The sequence below is a fragment of the Carettochelys insculpta genome, chromosome 12 (assembly GCF_033958435.1).
Source record: "Carettochelys insculpta isolate YL-2023 chromosome 12, ASM3395843v1, whole genome shotgun sequence".
NCBI lineage: Eukaryota > Metazoa > Chordata > Testudines > Carettochelyidae > Carettochelys > Carettochelys insculpta.
Genome location: NC_134148.1, coordinates 3,265,331 through 3,284,112, shown reverse-complemented (window position 1 = coordinate 3,284,112; position 18,782 = coordinate 3,265,331). Strand labels below are relative to the sequence as shown.

Sequence of the window (18,782 nt, the reverse complement as noted above, 5' to 3'; positions counted from 1 at the left end):
GCCTAAGGAGAAGCCCAGCCCCTGCAGCACTCCCTCCCTAGCCCTCTTGCCAAGTCAGGCAACAACCAGCCTCCTGCCCCCTGAGTGGGGTTAAGTCATATGACCAGAGCATAGGCAGGAACTGACAAACCATGGCTACGACCTCCCCCACCACCGAGCTGGCGGGGGCTGCACATCCTGGTCCTGGTAATGCAACCCGGGGGCATGTCCATCCCCCTGGAGAGGGCCTACACCCACCCGAGCCGATGGTGCTTGCAGCAAGGCCATTGCCTTTTGTCACCCCAAGATCAAGTGGGGCCCTCCCCCCACAGCAGATGAAGCTATGGGGCCCTGGTGCCACATGAACAAAGGGCAGCAGCCATCAGCACAACACACCTGAGTGATTTATTGCCTGTAGCTAAGCATACAGCTCCCTGGGGCCTGCAGCAGGCAGGCTCCTCCCAGGTGCTGCTCTGCAGGCAGGGGGTGGGACACCCCTCAGGCACTATGTAGCCTGGCAGTGCCCTGCAGGCCTGAGCAAGGGGCCTAGAGCTGGACCGTGCGGGCCATGGTGGTGAGGCAGCACTTGGCAGCTGACCTGACAGCAGCCCCCCCTGCACTTCTGTGCTCTGTGAACAGGCTGCTTCCCCTGGCTCCACAGCACGCCCTCAGCAGGGGGAGGAGCAAGTCCCCAGGGCAGAACAGACAGCACCCTGCCGTGGGAGCAAGCCCTAGCCAGGACAGCCGAGCAGCACTCCCCCACCAGGGGTGCAGGTGTAGTCCCAGTTGTGGCCGAGTGGACACGTGGAGGAGCTCTGCTGGCTGAGCACGTGGGGCCCTGCCAAGCTCTGCAGGGCTGCCTTCCCCCAGCAGGGGCTCGCTGGGCCATAGAGGCCTTGCAACACCCCGCTCAGAACTATGTCAGCCTGCAGCTCTGCAAAAGAGGAGAGGAAAGGGTTAAAAGACAGCACAGCCATTTCTCTGAACAGCCTGTGTCTGGGCAGAGCCCTGCTATGGGGCAGCGGAGCCTGGGGAGCTCAGGCCTATTGCAGAGCTCCAGCCAGCAAGAGGGAGAGCGTGACCTGCTGCCCAATTCAGCTCCCTGGCAGCTCATACATTAAGATTTAGAGCCAAGTGTCAGCCCAGCAGCTACCAACAGTGCCTGTTCCCAGCATTGCTGACAAGCCAAGGTTGCTGCAGGGCATCACAGGCCCTGGGGAGGGGGACCTAACAGCGGCTACTCCCTGCAGCCAGTACCCCTGCTCTCCCAGGGGCCTCTGCAAGCAAAGCCAGGCCCCACAATGCGTGTAACCCCCCCCCCCACACCCCCTGCCCCAGGACAGAGGTTGGCCCCATCCCTAAATGCAGTCACATCACACAGCAAGCAGCGCATGTCTAACAGCAGCCCACAGGGCAGGAAGTGAACAGCTCCCCATGCTCCTGAGGGAGGGAGCAGAACAGCTCCAATCCCAATATCTGGCAAAAATCTTCCCCTGAAAACCCCAGGAGCCCCTGGCTGCTGTTCTGGAAGGTGCAGCCACAGGCAGCAGACTTACATCTTCTCACTGTGGCCCCTTCGAGGGAAGGGCAGAGCATGGTGGCCCCTGAGAGGGTCAGAAAAGACCCTGTTCCAGCCCCACGTCTCAGCCTGGGCCAGCTGCCAGTCTGCAGCAGCCAGTCTGCACAAGAGGAGAGAATTCAGCTCCTGCTGAGACCGTTGCTCTTCAGGTCCATGAAATGCACCTTTGGGGGAAGCCGGGGGGGGAGCTCTGCTCCAGGCAATGCCCAATGCCAGCTGGAGGTTTAAATTTCACACACTGGCCTGCCCAGGGGAAGGTTACTGCAACCTGAAATTCCATTCCTCCCCTCAGTAAAGGGATCATGCCTGCTGGGTGCCAGTGTCATTCCAGGGGATGGGCAAGGGTGTCCAGCCCTGTGAGGTGCACCAGCAGGTGGGGAAGCCCCAAGACTAGGTCAAGGCACCTCTCCAGCCAATGCCCAGGAGAGAGGTTGCATTTCAGCAGGGAGCTGTGGACAGCCTGGGCCTTTTCCCTAAAGAGGCCTCCAGAGCAAAACAGTTCCTACTGACTTGTGCATTTTGCCACCAGCTGGCCTGAAGCAATAGCTCTAGGGAGCACTGTGACCACCCCTTGGGAGCCGGGAACACCTGGGAGACAAGGCCGTGATTAGCCTTTCCATTGCTGCCCTGCCCCAGACTCCAGCACCTGCCTTACCTGTGGCAGAGGGGTGCACATACGGGTCTTTGTGGAAGCTCACAGCCGGCCGGTGGGAGAGCAGGAAACCGGGGCTGTAATGAGAGCCTGACAAGGCCCTGGATATCCTAAGGCAACGATACAGGTGGCTAGAGAGAGTAGGCTGACCAGGGCCCCCATGGAGCCTCTCTGCAGTTGGGCTGGCCCGGCACCCTGGCCTGGCTGGAGGAGGGTTAGGAGCACAGGCTTGCTAGTGCCCTGGGTGGGCTCTCACTCCCACATATCAGCACCAGGGGAGGCTCCTTTGGGCTTAGAAGGGCGCAAGGGCACAGGCTCTGCAGTGGCGTAGCAGCTCCCTCAGCCAGCAGGGGATTCCCTCCCTCCCACAGGGCCCCAGACCAAGGGGGACGGTTTCTTCCAGCTGAGCCAGTGGCGGGTGGGGGACAATCGGCTTGGCCAATAACAGCACAAGCGGTTTGACAAGGAAGCCAGGCCTCTGCTGCTGGGAGAACTGCTCTAGAAGCAGGCAGCCACCCGGGGCACCCTAGCTCTGCAGGTGACCCGGCGAGCAGACAAGGCCAGCATAAGGCCCTTGGGCGGGTGTGGGGCAGGGGGGAAGGTCCTGCCCTCCCCATATGTTGGGCAGAGGCAAGGGAGACCTAAAACCTTGGAGACAACAGGGCTCAGCTGCACCTCACCTGTGAAGGGCTATGCACACAGGCAGTAGTTGCCTGAACTTCACTCTGCCCTGGGAGGAGCAGCACAGGTGCGCTCAGGGCAGGGCTGCTAGGAAGGCACTGAACTGCTCTGCTGCAGGGGTGAGAGGCCACCGCTGTCGTGCAGTGTACAGGGCCAGGCGAGCCGAGGAAGAAAGCCCCAGGGTCACACATTGCCTCCGCTGATCCCGCCCGCCCGTGAGCTGTATTTTGCCAGTGGGAAATGGAGCCCTGGAGGGGAGCCAGGATCCTTCCAGGCAAAGTTGCCGGCAGAGCTGAGATAGCACCTTGTGGCTCCATCCACTAGCCAATGCTGCCTTCAATAACCATTAAACCCGCCAGCCCCAGCACGGCATCACTTGAGCTCCCCGATGTCACTAGCCCTTTGGCGAGGTTGGCTGCCACCAGGGGGCGCCCCAACCCTGGGACTACTCACCCCAGGCTGCTGGCCTTGGCCTCCTGCGGAAAGTGTCGGACCATCAGGAAGTCCAGCAGCTCCTTGGGCAGCTCCGTGTTGTAGTACAGGACACCCTGCAGCAGACGCAGGGAGGGTGAGTGATGGCTGGTATGCCTCGCCCAGCAGCGAGCACCCTGGGCCCTTCCAAGTCCGCTCCAGGGGCTCCAGTCCAGGAGTCACCAGTCGTGGAGCGAGCGGGGCAGGGGGGACACCCCCTACCTGAATGTAAACCTCCAGGCCCTGCCGCCGCTGCTCCTGGACCTTCGACATCCAGTTGGGCACTCGCTTGGGGGGGAAATCGGGGACCTTGCATGTCTTCCGTATCTAGGGCAGAAGGGGGTATTAGCATGTGACCGAGTCCCAGCCCAGCCGCTGCTTGGAGCCACCGGACTCCATTCACCAGCTCCATGCAGGCAGGAACCCAGCCCCCGTCCCATCATGGCAGGACCCCTCCCCCTCCCCTCCCCACCACCCAGCAGTGGCAAAGGTCTCTCCTCCCTCCAGCGCCAGCAGGGCTGGCTGCATGCCCCCAGTGTGCCAATGCTACACACCAGCTGCTGCTTATCAGCTTGGGTAGGGCCTTGCATATATCTCGACCAGCATCCTCGATCAGGGAGGGGTTGGTCAGACCCTCCCCCCCCCGCTGAGATAACAGGTCCCCTTCTCTCAGTGATGGGCCCAGGTAGGCACTACCTCAGTTACACCAAGTCAGACTTTCAAGCTCTTCCCAGAAAAAAACCACCACGGGCGAGTGAAGAGCTCAGTGCCAGCCAGCGCTGCTCAGGCCTTCAGCCTTCACTGACTGAAGGGCCCCGGGCTGCAGGCCCAGAGCAGCGGAGCAGAGACCTCCAGGGAGGGCCACGTTATCCCGTCTCCCCGTTCACATCCCACAGGGCTGCGGGTAGGGAGGCGGCTTCCCTCGTAGCTGAGCATCCCCCGGAGGAGGAGGAGGACAAGGATGGGACAGACCGAGATGGAGGAAGTGCTGCAGGACAGCAGGGTTGCAGGATGCATTCCTCAGAGGCAGGAGCTGGGCCCTGTGGCAGAGGAAGGAGCAGGCGCCTGGAACCTGCCCTGGTGGCTTTCACCCTTGCTCCGCATAGCAGCTGCTTGCCTGCCCGGCCCTCACCCTTTTATGCAGGGCATAGAACTCGCTGTAGCGCTTTTCAAGGGTGTGTTTCCGGCCATTGCACAGCACCTCCACCGTGAACACCTGCAAGGGCACCGCAGAGATATGAGACGGGGCTGCCAGTCCCCAGCCTTATGGCGGAAACAAGCAGCAAGAGCCCCCCACAGCCTCAGTACCACAGCCCCCCCCCACCCCAGCCCCCAGGTGTGAAACTGCAGCATTTGGCAGCGGAGGCAGCCGTGTTCTCTCCCAGAGGGCACTGCAGCTGTGCAAGCACAACCAGTCCCCCGCTGAAGCAAACAGTCACAAAAGGCCCTTTCAGGGAAGGCTCTGGCTGCGTTCCCCAGAGCGCCAGGCTGGGCGGGGAGTTTCTCAGGCGGAGCTGCTCCCCTCTGGCAGGGAACAGCACAGCCAGCTGAAAGGCCTCATGCAGCCGACAGCGCAGCATAGGGATCCGTCACCTCTCTCACCCTCCTGCACCCTGCACACAGCAGCGGCGGGCGGCACGGCCGTCCCCATGGGCCAGACAGACCGTGCGCTGATTGGACAGTGCCCAGCTCCGTGGGAGCCACCCTAGGGCGGCATAGGAAGAACGGCCCCCATGCAGGGGCAGGAAGTAGAGAGGCTGGACAGCAGGCTTAGCAGGGGCCCCTCAAGTCATGCTACAGTCCCCAGTCATCAGCTGTCAGAGCGGCCTCATGTTGCAACATAGCCCCTCCAGCTGTGCAGCTCCCCAAGGGCACCAGACAGCACCATGCCAGGGCAGTGGCCAGGTCTCCCATCAGAGGGCCATGCCCACCTACTCCTCCTTAGCACAGGAAGCTGATAAACACACACTGTATCTTCCCAGCATTTCCAGTAGCTCAGCAGCAGGTTTGCTCAGCCCTCCCCGCCCCCCAGTGCTCGTGTCGCACGCAGCCCACACAAAGCGGCCTGCACCAGGTCACGTGCGCTCCTGCCCCAGTCAGTGCTAGAGCCGGCTCTCTGCCCAGGCAGTTGTCCTGGACGGGGTCTAGTCACTGCCCAGCACAACAAGACAACACCCCAGAGGCCTGGCAGAGAGGACAATTAAATGAGCCAGCTGGGATCTGGCCACAGCCTCCCCAGTTGTGCCAGTACAGAATCACTCTACTGGCCACAGCAACCAGTCCAATTCTAGCTCAGCGCTGCCTTGCCTGGCTCAGCAGCCTTGTCCCCAGCGAGTGACCAGCAGACAAGGCCCAGCCAGCCAAAATGGAAAGCGGTCAGCGTCTCCCACAATTCCCACTGGGGCCCTCCGTGCTGCATGGACCAAGACCAAGGAGGATCCTCAGTCCTTCCTCCTCCAAACAGGGAGCAGAAACAATCTTCTCTCACCGCTGATCAGCTGGGACCAGCGCCCAGCTGAGATGAGGCACTCAGCTCACAGGGTGACCTGCCCCTGTCCATGCTAGCAGCTGGGGGGTGAGTCCCTCAAGTCAACAGCCAGAGCCGGGCTGCTGGCCCAGCACGTGCAGCCAGGCAGAGCCTCGGTGCCCATTACAAGAGGGCTGAGTCCCTCCAGCAGAAGCAGGACATGAAGGAAGGGGCACTCGAGCAGGAAGGCCATGGGATCGAAGGGAGACAATGCTCCAGGGATTTATAAGCAGAGGAACAGCGGGAGTGGTGCTGGCCCTGAACCCAGCACCAGCAGGGCCATCCCCGGCTCCTCTGTCCATCCACTCTCTGCTCTCAGGCGGATGCCGACCGGCCACAGGGGAGCTGGATCACCTGCCTTCCAGAGCTGGAGCCCCAAGAGCTACCCTGAGGAACCTGCAGCTGCGCTGTGCAGACAGCAGCTGGCTGGGGTCAGAGCTGGGACACAGGGGCAGGGCTGTTGAGTCAGCAGGTTGAGGAGTGCTGAGCAGGGTGGCTGGTGCCACACTGGGACTCCATCTGAGCCGGCCTTCCTGAGAAAAGCCCGGAACCCTTAAGCCAGCCCAGCACACACCTCTCTAGCCAGGGCTACCAGAGGAGGAAGGGAGAGAGAAAATGAACTGAACCCCCAGCCCAGGCCAGGGACTTTCTCCCCCGACATGCACACACCTTAGCAGCATGACTGGGGCAGACACCTCCCCAGGGCTGGGGCCTGTCTCTGGGCACTGGGCTGCCCTGCACCACAGCCCTCCCATGCAGCATTATAGGGCAGAGGGGGGAATTTCCTCTTTCTCCACACTGCAGTGGACTGGCCTGTTTGTAGGCCAGCCCCAAGCCCTGTTGATTTACCTGCTGCAGAGCTGTGGGTCACCCCACAGCCAAAGCCCCTGAGCCTGCAGGCAGCAGCCGTGCAGGGGGTTAGCATCCCAGCCACACCTGGCTGCTCTGGACAGAGCACCTGGCCTCCTGCAGGAACCCCAGCCGAGAGTCAGACCCTGGGAGCACAGCAGTGGGCTGGCAAACGCTGCTCTCGCGCTGCTGGCAGGGGCGGTGTGAGATAGGGGCTGCTCAGACTGCCAACAAAGGCCAGGGGGGAGTGGCTGGGAAGTGGCCCCAGGGGGAGAAAGGAGGTGGGGGGATGGGCCTGTGGGTCACAGATACCTGGGGTGGGAGAGCTTGGGCAGCTGGTGATGGGCAGGTGCCCCCAGCAGCTGCCGTTTATTGGCAGTGCCCATCCGCTCACTGGGGGAACACCAGTCTCCAGAGACTCCAAGTGGCAGAAACCGAAAGGCTGCTGGTCTCTCCCCCAACTAATTCCTCGCCCGCCCGCCCCCCAGACTCCCCCCAACTAACGCCTCAGCTTCCCTCCCGCCTGCCCAGCCCCAGCCTCCCCCCAACTAACGCCTCACCCTCCCTCCCTCCTGCCCACACCCCAGCCTCCCCCCAACTAACGCCTCAGCCTCCCGCCCGCCCGCCCCCCAGCCTCCCCCCAACTAACGCCTCCCCCTCCCGCCCGCCCGCCCGCCCCCCAGCCTCCCCCCAACTAACGCCTCATCCACCTGCCCACACCCCCCCAGCCTCCCCCCAACTAACGCCTCAGCCTCCCTCCCGCCCCCCCAGCCTCCCCCCAACTAACGCCTCAGCCTCCCGCCCACCCGCCCGCCCGCCCCCAACTAACGCCTCAGCTTCCCTCCCGCCCCCCCAGCCTCCCCCCAACTAACGCCTCAGCCTCCCTCCCGCCCCCCCAGCCTCCCCCCAACTAACGCCTCAGCCTCCCGCCCACCCGCCCGCCCGCCCCCAACTAACGCCTCAGCTTCCCTCCCGCCCCCCCAGCCTCCCCCCAACTAACGCCTCAGCCTCCCTCCCGCCCCCCCAGCCTCCCCCCAACTAACGCCTCATCCACCTGCCCACCCGCCCACCCCCAGCCAACTCCTCACCCGGCCCCCACCTCTAACCACGGCCCCTGCAGGTGCAGTACCCGGCCGGGTTCGGTGCCAGGGAGCGCTGGGCCAGCGAGGACGGGGCAGGTCCCGGCCTTGGCTCCGCTCCTCATTAGCGGGCGGGGAGCCGCGGGCAGCTCCGGTCGCCCCCCACCCGCGGTCCCGCCTGGGGCTCCTCGGCCGCCGGCCCCGATCCGGCCGCTCACCGTGTGCGCCTTGTCCGGGCCCCGCTCCGCCTCGGCCGCCGGCCCCACCGCCGGGATGGAGACCGCGAGCATCGCGCCGCCAGCCGCGCCGGGCCGAGCCCCCGGCTCCATTCATCGCCGCCCCGCCCCGCCCCCGGCCCCGCCCCCGGCCCGCCCGCCGCAGCCTGAGCCGGGCCCGGCCGGGGGGTCCTCCCCGCCCCCTGCTGGCCCGAGGGAAGCCAGGCCGGACCCCTAACCCGTCCGGGTCCCCCCGCTGTGCCCGGGAGCCTTTGGCAGGTCCCCCAGGCCCCGGCAGCACAGCGGGGCTGCACATAACCCCTCCCCTAGTGTGTGTGTGTGTGTCCCCCCACCGTGTGTCCACGTCCACTCTGTGTGTGTCTCCGCATGCGGCCCCTGCCACCCCCTGTGCCCGCCAGGCGCCCAGGCACCTCCCGGGGCAGTGCTGGGCTGAGGCACTTGGAATAACACCTCTGGGCCAAAGGGGGCCTGTTTGTGCACCACCACCCCCCTGGGTTCCAGCCGCAAGCAGCCTGTGCCAGGCGAGGGGCTCCCACCCCCCAGGGAAGTGGCTGATCCCAGCCACGCAGCTCAGGCCTCTTCCCCTGCTGGAGGGGGAAGTGATGCCTGGGCCCTCTTCTCCTACAAACCCCCCAGCAAAGGCCCTGCACAGCAGCCCCACATGCTGCTTTCACTTCTTATTTCTGGGAAGGGCTCCCACTTCAGTGAAATGAGCAGCACCCCTGGGGAAGAGGAAGGGAAGGGGAAGCATATGAAGAAGAGGACACCCCTGCGAGGGACTGTGTCTGTGTGTCTACTGACCCGACTCACCTTGTAGTGTGTTGTAGTATAGACGGTGCATGAATACCATGTGAGTTGGTAGGTACAGGTACAGGTACACTCCCTCGCAGGGGTGTCCTCTTTTTGGAAAGGTCAAATACAGTAACCCTAAGAAAGGATCCCCTCTCAGGGGAGCAGCAGGGTGCTGGGGCTAGGTGGAAGCCAGACCTGGGGACACACCCTGGGAGCTAACAGTTCTGGCAGTACAAGCGCAACGAGGTGGGAGTTGGCTACGCTCCGGCTGCACAGACCCTAGCCTGGTTGGTGCCCTTCAGTCCCTGCCTGCAGCCCTCTGGCTACCTGCTTTACTGGTGCCCCTCAGTCCCAGTCTGCAGCCCCCTGCTATTCTAGCGCAGGGTTCCCCTTAAATCCCCCTGGACCTAAGGGGCAGACAAGCCTACACTGGGGCTCCATGGCATCTGCAGTACAGAATTAGCTAATCCCTGCTTGCTCCAGGCTTTAGCTCCCTTGCTGGTGCCCCAGTGGGGCATTAGTGGAATGGTGGGAGGGCTGAGCAAGGTACTTCCTATAACCAGGCACTCTCCTGGACAACAGCAGTGGCAGGGCCCCCAGGGGAGCCCCTGTGATGCTCAGGAACATGTGAGTGCTGGGGACAGGGCTCAGACTACAATCCCAGGCTTGGCTGGCACCAAGCACTTGGTGGAGCTGGACAGCTGAGCTGCCCTTGCTGAGGCTGGGAACAGAGACCACACAGCCAGCTCTTAGGGATTCTCCATCATGCAATGTTGCAGGGGTGAGGCCTTTTTCTGGGCCTCTTTCAGGCTGGGCTGGCATCACTCATTCACAGCAGCAGGCAGGGCAGTAGGGGCTGCTTGGAGGTGTCCTGCAGGAGCTGACGTTATTGTATAGTGTGGGGTCTGCTAGCCTTAGCTGGTGCAGTGCTCCTCCCCAAGCTCAGTGACTTAGGCTCTTCCTTTTCACCAGGCTGACCTGCGATAGATGTGGGCTTGTCAGTGAGGAGCCCAGCTCTGAGCTGGGGCTAAAATCCCCTCCAGCAGGTGTGTAGGTGGCTTCATACAGGGAAGGAGAAACAGGAGAGGGAAGGGTAGGGGGAAATCAGCCGAACCAGCAAGTAAGAAAGGAGCCCGAGAGCCACAGCAAGTCCCATTGCCTTATCTCAGAGCAGGCAGCTCAGCCAGAGAACCACAGCTCCCCAGAGTCTCCCTGCACCACCAGGAACATCAGCCCATGGGCCCTGCCAGGTGAGCACTGAGCTCAGGTAGCATGTGGAGCTATGGTCCCTGCTGGGGCAGAACAGACAGGCTCAAGGGAGGGGAATGGGGAACAGGAATTCACAGATCCCCAGCAGTCAGCCTGACAGTCCCTCCCTTCCCTTCAGGGCCCATTTGGCCTAATCTTAGGGTCACATGCCCTGAAAGCAGCAGGCCCAGGCCCCGTGAAGTGAGCAGGAGCAGCACCCACTTGCAGTGTCTGAATCTGACCTCTGCTCTGTGCTTGGACTTTCACCCCAGTGCTCTCAGCTGCTTTCCAAGTGCCTGGTTCCTAAGGCAACCACGCCACCCCCTCTTTGCCACAGGCACCTGGCCTGGGCTGCACAGGGAACAGCTGCGGGTGTGTCACACATGTACTTTGACCAGAGGCACCCCAAGCAGAGTAGCAAGAGGCTGTGCTGACTCTGGGGAGAGCTTGGGGGGCTCCCCAACACTCCCACAGGCAGCTGGCACTGCCTGCAGAGCCCCACAAAGGGCACAGGTGCTCCCCCAGCACACTGCCTCAAGCAGCTGAGCTGGTGGGGCAGGCAGCTGGGAGCCAGCAGGTTGAGTGCTGCTCCTGCTGTGGCACTCCCTGCCTGCTCTGCACACCCCCTGGCCCCCCTCTGCCTTCCACTCCACTCCTGCCCCCCAGCCCTGCCTTTGTTCCAACTCTTGACAGCCAGGACCCCTGGGGGAAATTGGCCCCCTTCCCAAACCTCATTTTTCTTCTGCCGCTTTGCTGTGGCTTCTGTCACAGAGGGCAGAGCCCAGGCCAGCCCAGGCCATGCAGAGAGTGGCTGCACCTAGGGTGTGCCTGTCAGCCCAGGCCCCTGCATGCCACCCAGGTGCAGCTGCCTCAGTAACACTGTAGGCACAGGCTGGGGCTGTGCCACCTAGCACAACCTGTATGGGAGTGGCACTGCTCTGTGCAGAGGCAGCCCCTCTACTGGGCCAAGCTCCCAGAAGGGGCTGTAATGTCACTCAGGCAGCCCTGCCAGCTCCTACATTGCCATGGGAGGGGTGCTCTCCCTCCCTCTCCTGCAGAGACTGTGGGGCTAGAGCTGTAGTGGAGCCAGCACAGACAGGCTGCACTCCCCTCACCCCAAAGCAGGAGCCAGAGCTGCCCCCCTCCCCTTTCCACTCCTCCTCTGCAATCTGGGGTCAGGCTCCAGAGGCTGAGAAGCTGCAGCTGGGGGGAAAGGCCTGCGCTGTGTCTCTGATTAGGGAGGGGAGGACACAGCACTTACCCGTAGCCTGCACAGATCCAGCACGTCAGCTTGAGATGCTGGCAGTGTGCAAGCGTATCTTCCCCCTGCTCATACTGAGGCTCATTCTCCTCTCTCAGGCAGGGAAGAGACTTGTGCCTGAAGCGAGCACTGCTGAGCCCGCAGGGGGCTGCACTTCAGGAGAGGGCCTGCTGGGCAGTTGGCACAGCCCCTCAGCCATGTTCTGGCTGAAAGACAGCACCTTCTACAGACTAGCTGATCCTCTGAGGACATCCTTAGATGCCTTGGACTCTGGTCTCTGGTTCTTTCACCTGCCCTTTAATTTACAGCGCATAGGGCCCCTATTTCTTTGCAGGCTCAATGGATAACATGCTAATTGCAGACAGGCACACCAGGGTCACAGTACTCCACAGTGCTCTGTCAGACAAGCTGGAGGCAGCCTTGAGAGCAGTGTGTTTCAGATCCCCAGCCCACTCCACCTACAGGGCTTCAGACTGAAAACCACTGCTCCAGGACACAGGGAGGGCTTTAGCACTTCCAGTTCAATTGCATAGAGGACTGTTGCTAGGTACCCGCACATGCCATGTTACAGCATCTAAACAGCACCTGACAGCAGCTGCTGGCAGAGCTAAGCTGCATTAGAGGAGTTGGCTGACATCAGTGTCCTTGGAAGCCCTGTGGCAACTCAGGCCCTTCCAGTCAGATCCTGCTGGTGGCAGTTTTAAATGGTCCTTTTGGCTGCCTCAGAGCCTGCTTTGGTCAACATTACTGCCTCAGCAAGGGGAAGCACTGGCAGTACACAGTGGTTTAAGACCAGACACCCTTGGTGCAGAGTGTGGGGCCTGCAGCTCCCCGGAACCTGAGCAGAGTCCCATTTGAGGAAGTTTGCTTCCCTCCCAGCACGTGAGTGGTGCAGCACTTACAGCCTGTGGTTTTGTCATATGTCCAGTGCTCTTTGAGTTTCAGTGTCATACAGCCCCATGTTACAAAGCAACATAAGTAGCAACTCCTGTAGCCAGGCTGGCTTCTGCACTCCAAACCCACACAGGCCCAGCGAGGAGACTAGCTGACGCAGGTTTGGTTTTAGCCTGCGGGGGCGGGTCTGGTTTATGTTCAAATACTCAGAGCTGGCAAGAGAGAGACAATAGGTTAGCAAGTGCAAGATACAGGAGAGCAAAGATCCATGGCACAGCTGAGAGCAATGAAAAGCCTAACACTGGTTGGGATGTCGCTAACCCAGGGAGTGAGGGTTTGAAGGGATGTTGCATTTCTCATCCAGTGTCTGTTTTAAGTGAGCAGCTGAGTTACTGGCTTCCCACAATGAGCTGAAAATAAAAGCCATTCCATGAGACTTGGGCTTGGTCTGACAACAGCCCTCACCCTCCAGCCAGGTAGCAGCAACACAGGAGACAAACTACCAGGCATTCAGACCCTCCTGCCTGATTTTTAAATATTTTATTACATAATTTTCATGGCACTGCAGGAGTAACAGAAAGCCATTATTCCTGTGTCTAGAGCCCAGCCTGAAAAATATACATTTTATTTATATACACATTAATCCCCTCCCACCACACACCCCTACTGTAGGTCTTGGCTGAAAGCAGGAAACTAGTCTCTCCATTAAGAAAATATATATGAAGCTAAATCAAAAATACAGTTAGAAGAGTTTGTCTGGGGCTGCATCTCATGGGGGGATCCCTCTAACAGCGCCACAGGATGCCTTCCAGTAGGGTCTGACTGTGGAAGGCGAAGAGGTATAGTGTATAAAAAGGCAGAGTGAGTTCCAGTGTGTTCTGGTTCCCTCGGTCTGGTTAGGAGATGGCCTTTGCTTCGGGTAAGAATGCCTCCCAGTACTTGACCAGCTGCAGAGACCACAAGCAGACAAGCAGTCAGCAAGCTGCCAACCAAAGGCTAGGGCCTTCCAGGAGAGGCCTGGTCCCTCCCCAAGGTGGGAACAGTCATGCTCTATGGAGCAATGTGTTCCTTGATGCAGCACACTGGCCCTTGCTCATATTGACTGACCCAGGCAGGGCTCTGGCTTGACATGAGGTAGCTCTGTCTAATTACTCCCCTTCCTGCTGCTTGTTACCAGCACTATGGGATACATGGGCTCCAAGCTTAGCTTAGCCTCAGCCAGGCAACTGTTGTGCCAAACTAGACACCACTCATCTCTGCTAAGGAGCCTGAGCATTTCTCCAGCCACACGGGGGCTGGGTGGGTCGCTGGCTTGCCAGGGTAGCGGACACTGCAGTGTGCAGGCTCTACATAGGACACTTTAGTGGAGGGTTTTCCTATGGTAGGTGTAACCCATGCACATGCCTCAACATTTGTTGGGAACCACTACAGTCATCAGGAACAAGGCTGTGGAAGGACTAGGAGCTGCTGGTCAGGGGGGTCTCACCTGCTGCTGAGAGTTTAAGATGGTCTCGAGGTATTTAGTCACATGGTGTCTGAAGTCCTTTGATTTCTCCTTCTGCAAGAGGGAGACCTCCATTAATCCAGCCTCCTGTACCTGGAGTGGTCTCTGCCCCACTGAAGCAAGCAGGGCTCAAAGCACTGCAGAGGGTTTTGCTTACAGTTGACTTTCACGGATTCCCATCCGACCACCTATGGTCGGATCGTGCACATTACGCCAGCAGATTACACTGCCATCCTACCAAAATGCAGCACAAGATGGTGGCTGCTGCCCAGAGATTAATCTAATTAGAAGCAGCTGGACAGACATCAGCACTGCTGTCAGTGGCCTGAAGGTGCTACCTTAAGCTGCCTGAGATACTTGCTAGCAGACAGTGTCCCATTCCCTGGGGAGAGTGCATATTAAGGAAGGCCTGAAATGGAATCTGGGTGGACATGGGAGCAGAGTGGAGACAACAGTGCTGTATGTTCCCCTCTGGAGGGGCAGGGGAGAGGAGAGAAGCAGAAGTTCACTCTTGCCCAATTAGGCTGGAATGACCCATTTCACAGTCCCAGCATCCTGGGGCCAGGGCACGCTGCAGCAGGGAAGGATTCAGGTTTCCCTCTTGCCCCCTCCACTCACCACTAGTCATCTCCGTAGAGCAGCTGGGGCAGCCCATAACACCCCTCTGAAGGCTGCAGGGAGTGAGATGGGAACAAGCTGCCAGGTTGGGTTATGCACATGCTACAGGAGGGGCAGGGGGATCTACTGTACCTCAAACCGTATCACTTCCTTGCGGACCACAGCAGAAATCCGCTCAAACTCCCTTTCGTACTGCGTCACACGAGACTCCCACTGCAAAAGGAGTGGCAGGTCACCTTCTCTCTTCTGATCCCAGGGCTGGGCAGATTCCACCTGGATTCTACTCCCTCCCACTTCCTGTACATCCAGCATGCAGAACTCCTTGCAGATTCCTGGCTGTCTCCTCACAGTGGAGAGCAACCTGGCTGTTGCAGGGCTGCTAGAGCAGAGCTCCACAGGATGGGCAAAGGGAGGGTGTCCCCAGACCCTCATTAACACCATGCAGCCACTGCACCAAAGTCATTCACCTTGTTTGGCAGTCCCTCCCCCCCCCCCCCCCCCCCGAACTGAAGACTGGCAGTGCTAGATCGCTTGCTCCAGAGAAGCCCTCTGCATCAGAGCGCACTGGAAGGGTCCCACTGAGGGCCAAGTCCCCTGCCAGGCCTCTGGTTACACCATTTGTGTCAAGAGCCAGAGCCCCACCAATCCCATGGATAGGGCTGCCTGGCCCCTAAGCTGAACATGCTGCTGCAGTAGACAGAGCCACTACTTGGCCTGGAGACTGCACCTGATCTCTTTATGTATAGCTCAACACAGTAACTATGTGGCCCTGGGCTTGCTGGGAGAGTGAGCAGAAGGGTCACTGGCTGCAGCGCCAATCCATCAAGCCAAGGACACCACTACCAGCTCTGCTGGGTCCCTGGTTTGCAGCCACTTGCCTCCTTACCTCAGCAATCTCCTCTTTGGCCTGCTGCAGCTTGTCAGGTTTGTTGGCCCACAGCAGCCTGGCCTCAGTCTCTCGCTTCTTCTGCAGCATGGTCTGGGCATCCTGCCAGCGCTGCCAGGTCTTCATGCGCTGGTCGAAGGCGCCCTGTCGACAGGGGAGCAGACAGAGCCTTAGGGGAGCCTCGGGCCCTCGTGGCTGCATTCAGTGTGTCAGTGTACCAGGATGGTCACAGCACTGCCACAGGCAGGACGGGATGCAGCACACAGACTCAGTGCTGTGCCCAACTTGGCCACTGGCCGATGCCCACCTTGCAGAGGCTGGAGCCTCATTGCTCCACATCTGACAGGATATTTGGCCCCCTCTCTAGCACGGTGCCTTGTTTATATCACCTGTAAACAAGCAACTTCCAGGTGTTGTCACACCACCTTCCTGCAAGGCATCCACTGCTGCTCCAGGGCCCATCATCCACCAACCCACTTTTGGAGCTCAGGCTCCACAGGGTCAGATGCGAGCTGGGTAATTTACTGTAGCCTCAGGAGCTTTGTCCCTTTCAAGGCAGCAGCCCCAGATCTTGTCAAGAGAAAGGGAGTCCCTCCCTTTGCAGCCCTCTGGACTGGAGGCTACCGGCTGTGCAGTGCAGCCTGCCCTTCTGGGTTCTGTAGCTTGGAGCGTTGAGTCTGAAGGACCCGGCATGGTACCGGTAAGGCCAGGACTCCTAGTGCATCAGGAGACCCTGACCTCAGCCCCCCCATGGGGATGAGAAGCCTCAAGGCCGCATCAGCTAGTCGAGACCAGAGCACACTGATGTGCCAGGACAGGGAGCGGGCCTGCAACGAAGCAGCTTCTTCAAGAGTCCTCTTTTCTATCCCACCCTAGTGAGGAGACCTGCACACGGCAATGGAGGAAGCCTGATCTGCTGTAACTCCCAATTCTCCTGCCCAGCACAGCTCTCAGATGGTGGCAAGGAGGGCGGGAGAACTCATGGTACCTGGATACCCCTGCGCTACCCAGAGAAAACCAAGAGCCTGTCTCTAAACTCTGGAGACCCCATGGTATAGCAAGGAAAGCCAAAGACTAAGCAGTATGTGCTCCTCTCAGCATGCAGCTCTTCTGTGGGCACGATCCATCACAAGTGATGCTGTCACAAGGCAGGTGCCCATCCCATGCAGTGAGCACACTAGTGACTAAGGCAGGCCACTCCCTCCGCCAGGCTTCTTGCCCCTGTAACTTCCAGGCTTTCCAGATTCTGTCCTACAGCCTCACCAGCACTTCCAAACCCAGGAGCTTGGAATTAAATGCTTAAGTTTCCAAAGGTGCCAAATACCTACAGCTGCTGCTTTGAGTAGGATTTATGGGAAGTTTGCATTTCAAACGCTGGCCTTTCAGGTACCGGGCTGGGTCACCACGTGTTGGCTTTGGTATAAGGCAATTGGCAAGGCACTGCCTGCCCACAGCTTGACCGCTGTGCCCCGCCCCCCCCCCCCACTTGTATCAGGAGTTGGGCAAGCACCCATTTCATACCAGGCCTCAGAGCTACTTTCCATTGTCAGAAGACCACGAGGATCTCAGACACTGAAGGCCAAAGTCATTGCTGGGAAACCCAGTGGGCAGACCTTGACACTCCTGCTGCAATCACCTCCAACATGAGCCCAGTGCCTCCCCCACTCAGAGATGGGTAGGGCCCAGGTACACCTTACGCAGGCAGGAGGGTCTGAATGCCTAGCGGAGTTGGTCTCTTCAGACCCACAATCCTTCCTAAGCATTAGACTGGCAGAGCTGTGGCACAGATGCCCCAGGCAAGCCAGCCTTCCTCTCTGGACTCCAGTGCAGCACACAGCAGCATCAGGGTGAGAGATGGGAAGGCCCAATGCACAAGTCTGCAGAGATTGGACAGAGGGCATAAATGGAAGCAAGAAACCTGGAGCAGCAGCAGCAGCAGCAAGACAAGGAGCTTTACAGGGAGGAGCCCCAGATCACACCCAGGCTCTGTAACACCAACTAAAAGCCAGTTGCAGACCTACGCTGGGACTTAGTTCTTTGTACAGATTTGTAATGCAGCAGACGACCAGCTGCATGGCCCACTTCTGACATAGCTCTGGACAGCAGGCATGGAAGGGAGAGGTCTAGAAGAGAGACTGACCAAGGGAGAATGCATCAGTACAACAGGCTCACACCATGCAAGCTGATGGTGGGCCTGTCCCAACTTGCCCAGCAGGACAGTTTTATGGGCGCTCCAGCTGGTGTGCGTGCATTCAGAACAATTTCCTCATTCAATATATGTGGCAACAGCACAGACTATTGGTCCCAGCATGAAATGCAGCCAGGTAAGTACATCTGCCCAGCATGCAATGTTGCATCGGAGCCCTATGCACCGTTTACACATCATACGGGGGCCTGCACCGCCACACAAAAATGGTGGCCACTTCCTGGCCTGTTTCTTCTCCCACGGCCACATCCTGGCCAGCTCTGCTCTACTCCTGGGACCAGAGGCTGAAGGTTTGCCTGCTTACCCTTACAATGGAGAGAAGGCGAACATAGTCACTCAGGAGCTCAGCCAGGAGGAAGAAGTCATGGTTGGCCTGTTCCTGGTGCAGCTGCTCTATCTTCTCCTCCACCTCAGCCAGCTGGGAGAGGGCCCGGGACAGGGCTGTGTTGTCCTCTGAACTCCCAAGCATGGCCAAACTCTTGGCCAACTGTGCTGTATTCACTACTAGCTCTAGGGGATGGAATGAAACTAGCGTCAACACAAAGCGTTCAAAGGTGAAGCAGCAGCTGATAAGGGACAAGCCAACTAGCAGGACCCAAAAAAAAAAAAAAAAATCAAGCAGTCCTGTACATTTGTTAGTCTTTAAAAAGGTGCTACACAACTGCTTGGTTTTTGTATCAGAGGCAGCCCAGTTAGTCCATATCCTCAGAAACAAGAAGTCCTTTGGCACCTTACAGATTAACATTTTGGAGCGTCAGCATTCATGGGCAAAGACCTGCTTTGCCAGATGCCTCTCATGAAGTGGGTCTTTGCCCATGAACGCTTACTCTCCAAGATGTTGGTCAGTCTATAGGGTACCACAGGACTTCTTGTTTGAGGACGCAGACTAACAGCCTCCCTGAGTCTATTTACCAACTAGAAGGATTAGCCCAGGGAGTATGGGAAGCCTAGAAGTTGCTTCTTGGCCTTTGTGTTGGTAACTGACCGACCACCAATGGGACAGTCACAGCTGCCTCTTCTACCCTTGAGGGGGACTTGGTAGCCTTTGCTAGCACCAAGAGGATAAGTTGGCAGAAACAGGAGGGCAGGCACAGGGGAAGTGTGGATCCCAGGCAGCCAGTATGTGTTCTGGGACAAGACAAAGTGCCGCTCCCCACTGGGGATGTTGCCTGTCCGAGTTCGCAATGAAAAGCTGCAGAGAACAGCTTCTCAGGACTCAGAGGGGAAGCTGGAATTGGGGTTTATTCAATTACTGCAGCCGCCGCCACATCCAGATCAGGACATCATGTAAAAAAGTCAGCCCCTTCTCTGCTGCACATC

At 59.4% G+C, this 18,782-nt stretch overlaps 2 protein-coding genes across 3 annotated transcripts in view; both read right to left on the bottom strand.

Moving 5' to 3' along the window:
- Positions 1-373: 373 nt before the first annotated feature.
- Positions 374-8,162, bottom strand: SNX22 (sorting nexin 22). 2 transcript variants are annotated; one of them, XM_075006907.1, is made up of 6 exons: positions 8,036-8,162; positions 4,495-4,578; positions 3,585-3,689; positions 3,345-3,439; positions 2,214-2,320; positions 374-913 (listed from the first exon to the last, which is right to left on the bottom strand). In XM_075006907.1, exons 1-6 carry the CDS (start codon positions 8,144-8,146, stop codon positions 711-713), a joined length of 705 nt encoding a protein of 234 aa, XP_074863008.1. In that variant the 5' UTR covers positions 8,147-8,162; the 3' UTR covers positions 374-710. The 2 variants fall into 2 exon arrangements, with proteins under 2 accessions (XP_074863008.1, XP_074863009.1); XM_075006908.1 differs by lacking the exon at positions 4,495-4,578 and having other exon boundaries at positions 8,036-8,134.
- A 4,609-nt stretch (positions 8,163-12,771) lies between these two features.
- Positions 12,772-18,782, bottom strand: part of SNX1 (sorting nexin 1) — a 32,951-nt gene continuing 26,940 nt past the window's right edge. The window contains exons 11-15 of the mRNA XM_075006484.1: positions 17,767-17,972; positions 15,257-15,400; positions 14,503-14,583; positions 13,735-13,806; positions 12,772-13,195 (exon numbers count right to left, since the gene is read on the bottom strand). Coding sequence (XP_074862585.1) covers positions 13,145-13,195; positions 13,735-13,806; positions 14,503-14,583; positions 15,257-15,400; positions 17,767-17,972 — 554 coding nt within the window. The 3' untranslated portion in view covers positions 12,772-13,144. The remainder of the gene's footprint in view (positions 13,196-13,734; positions 13,807-14,502; positions 14,584-15,256; positions 15,401-17,766; positions 17,973-18,782) is intronic.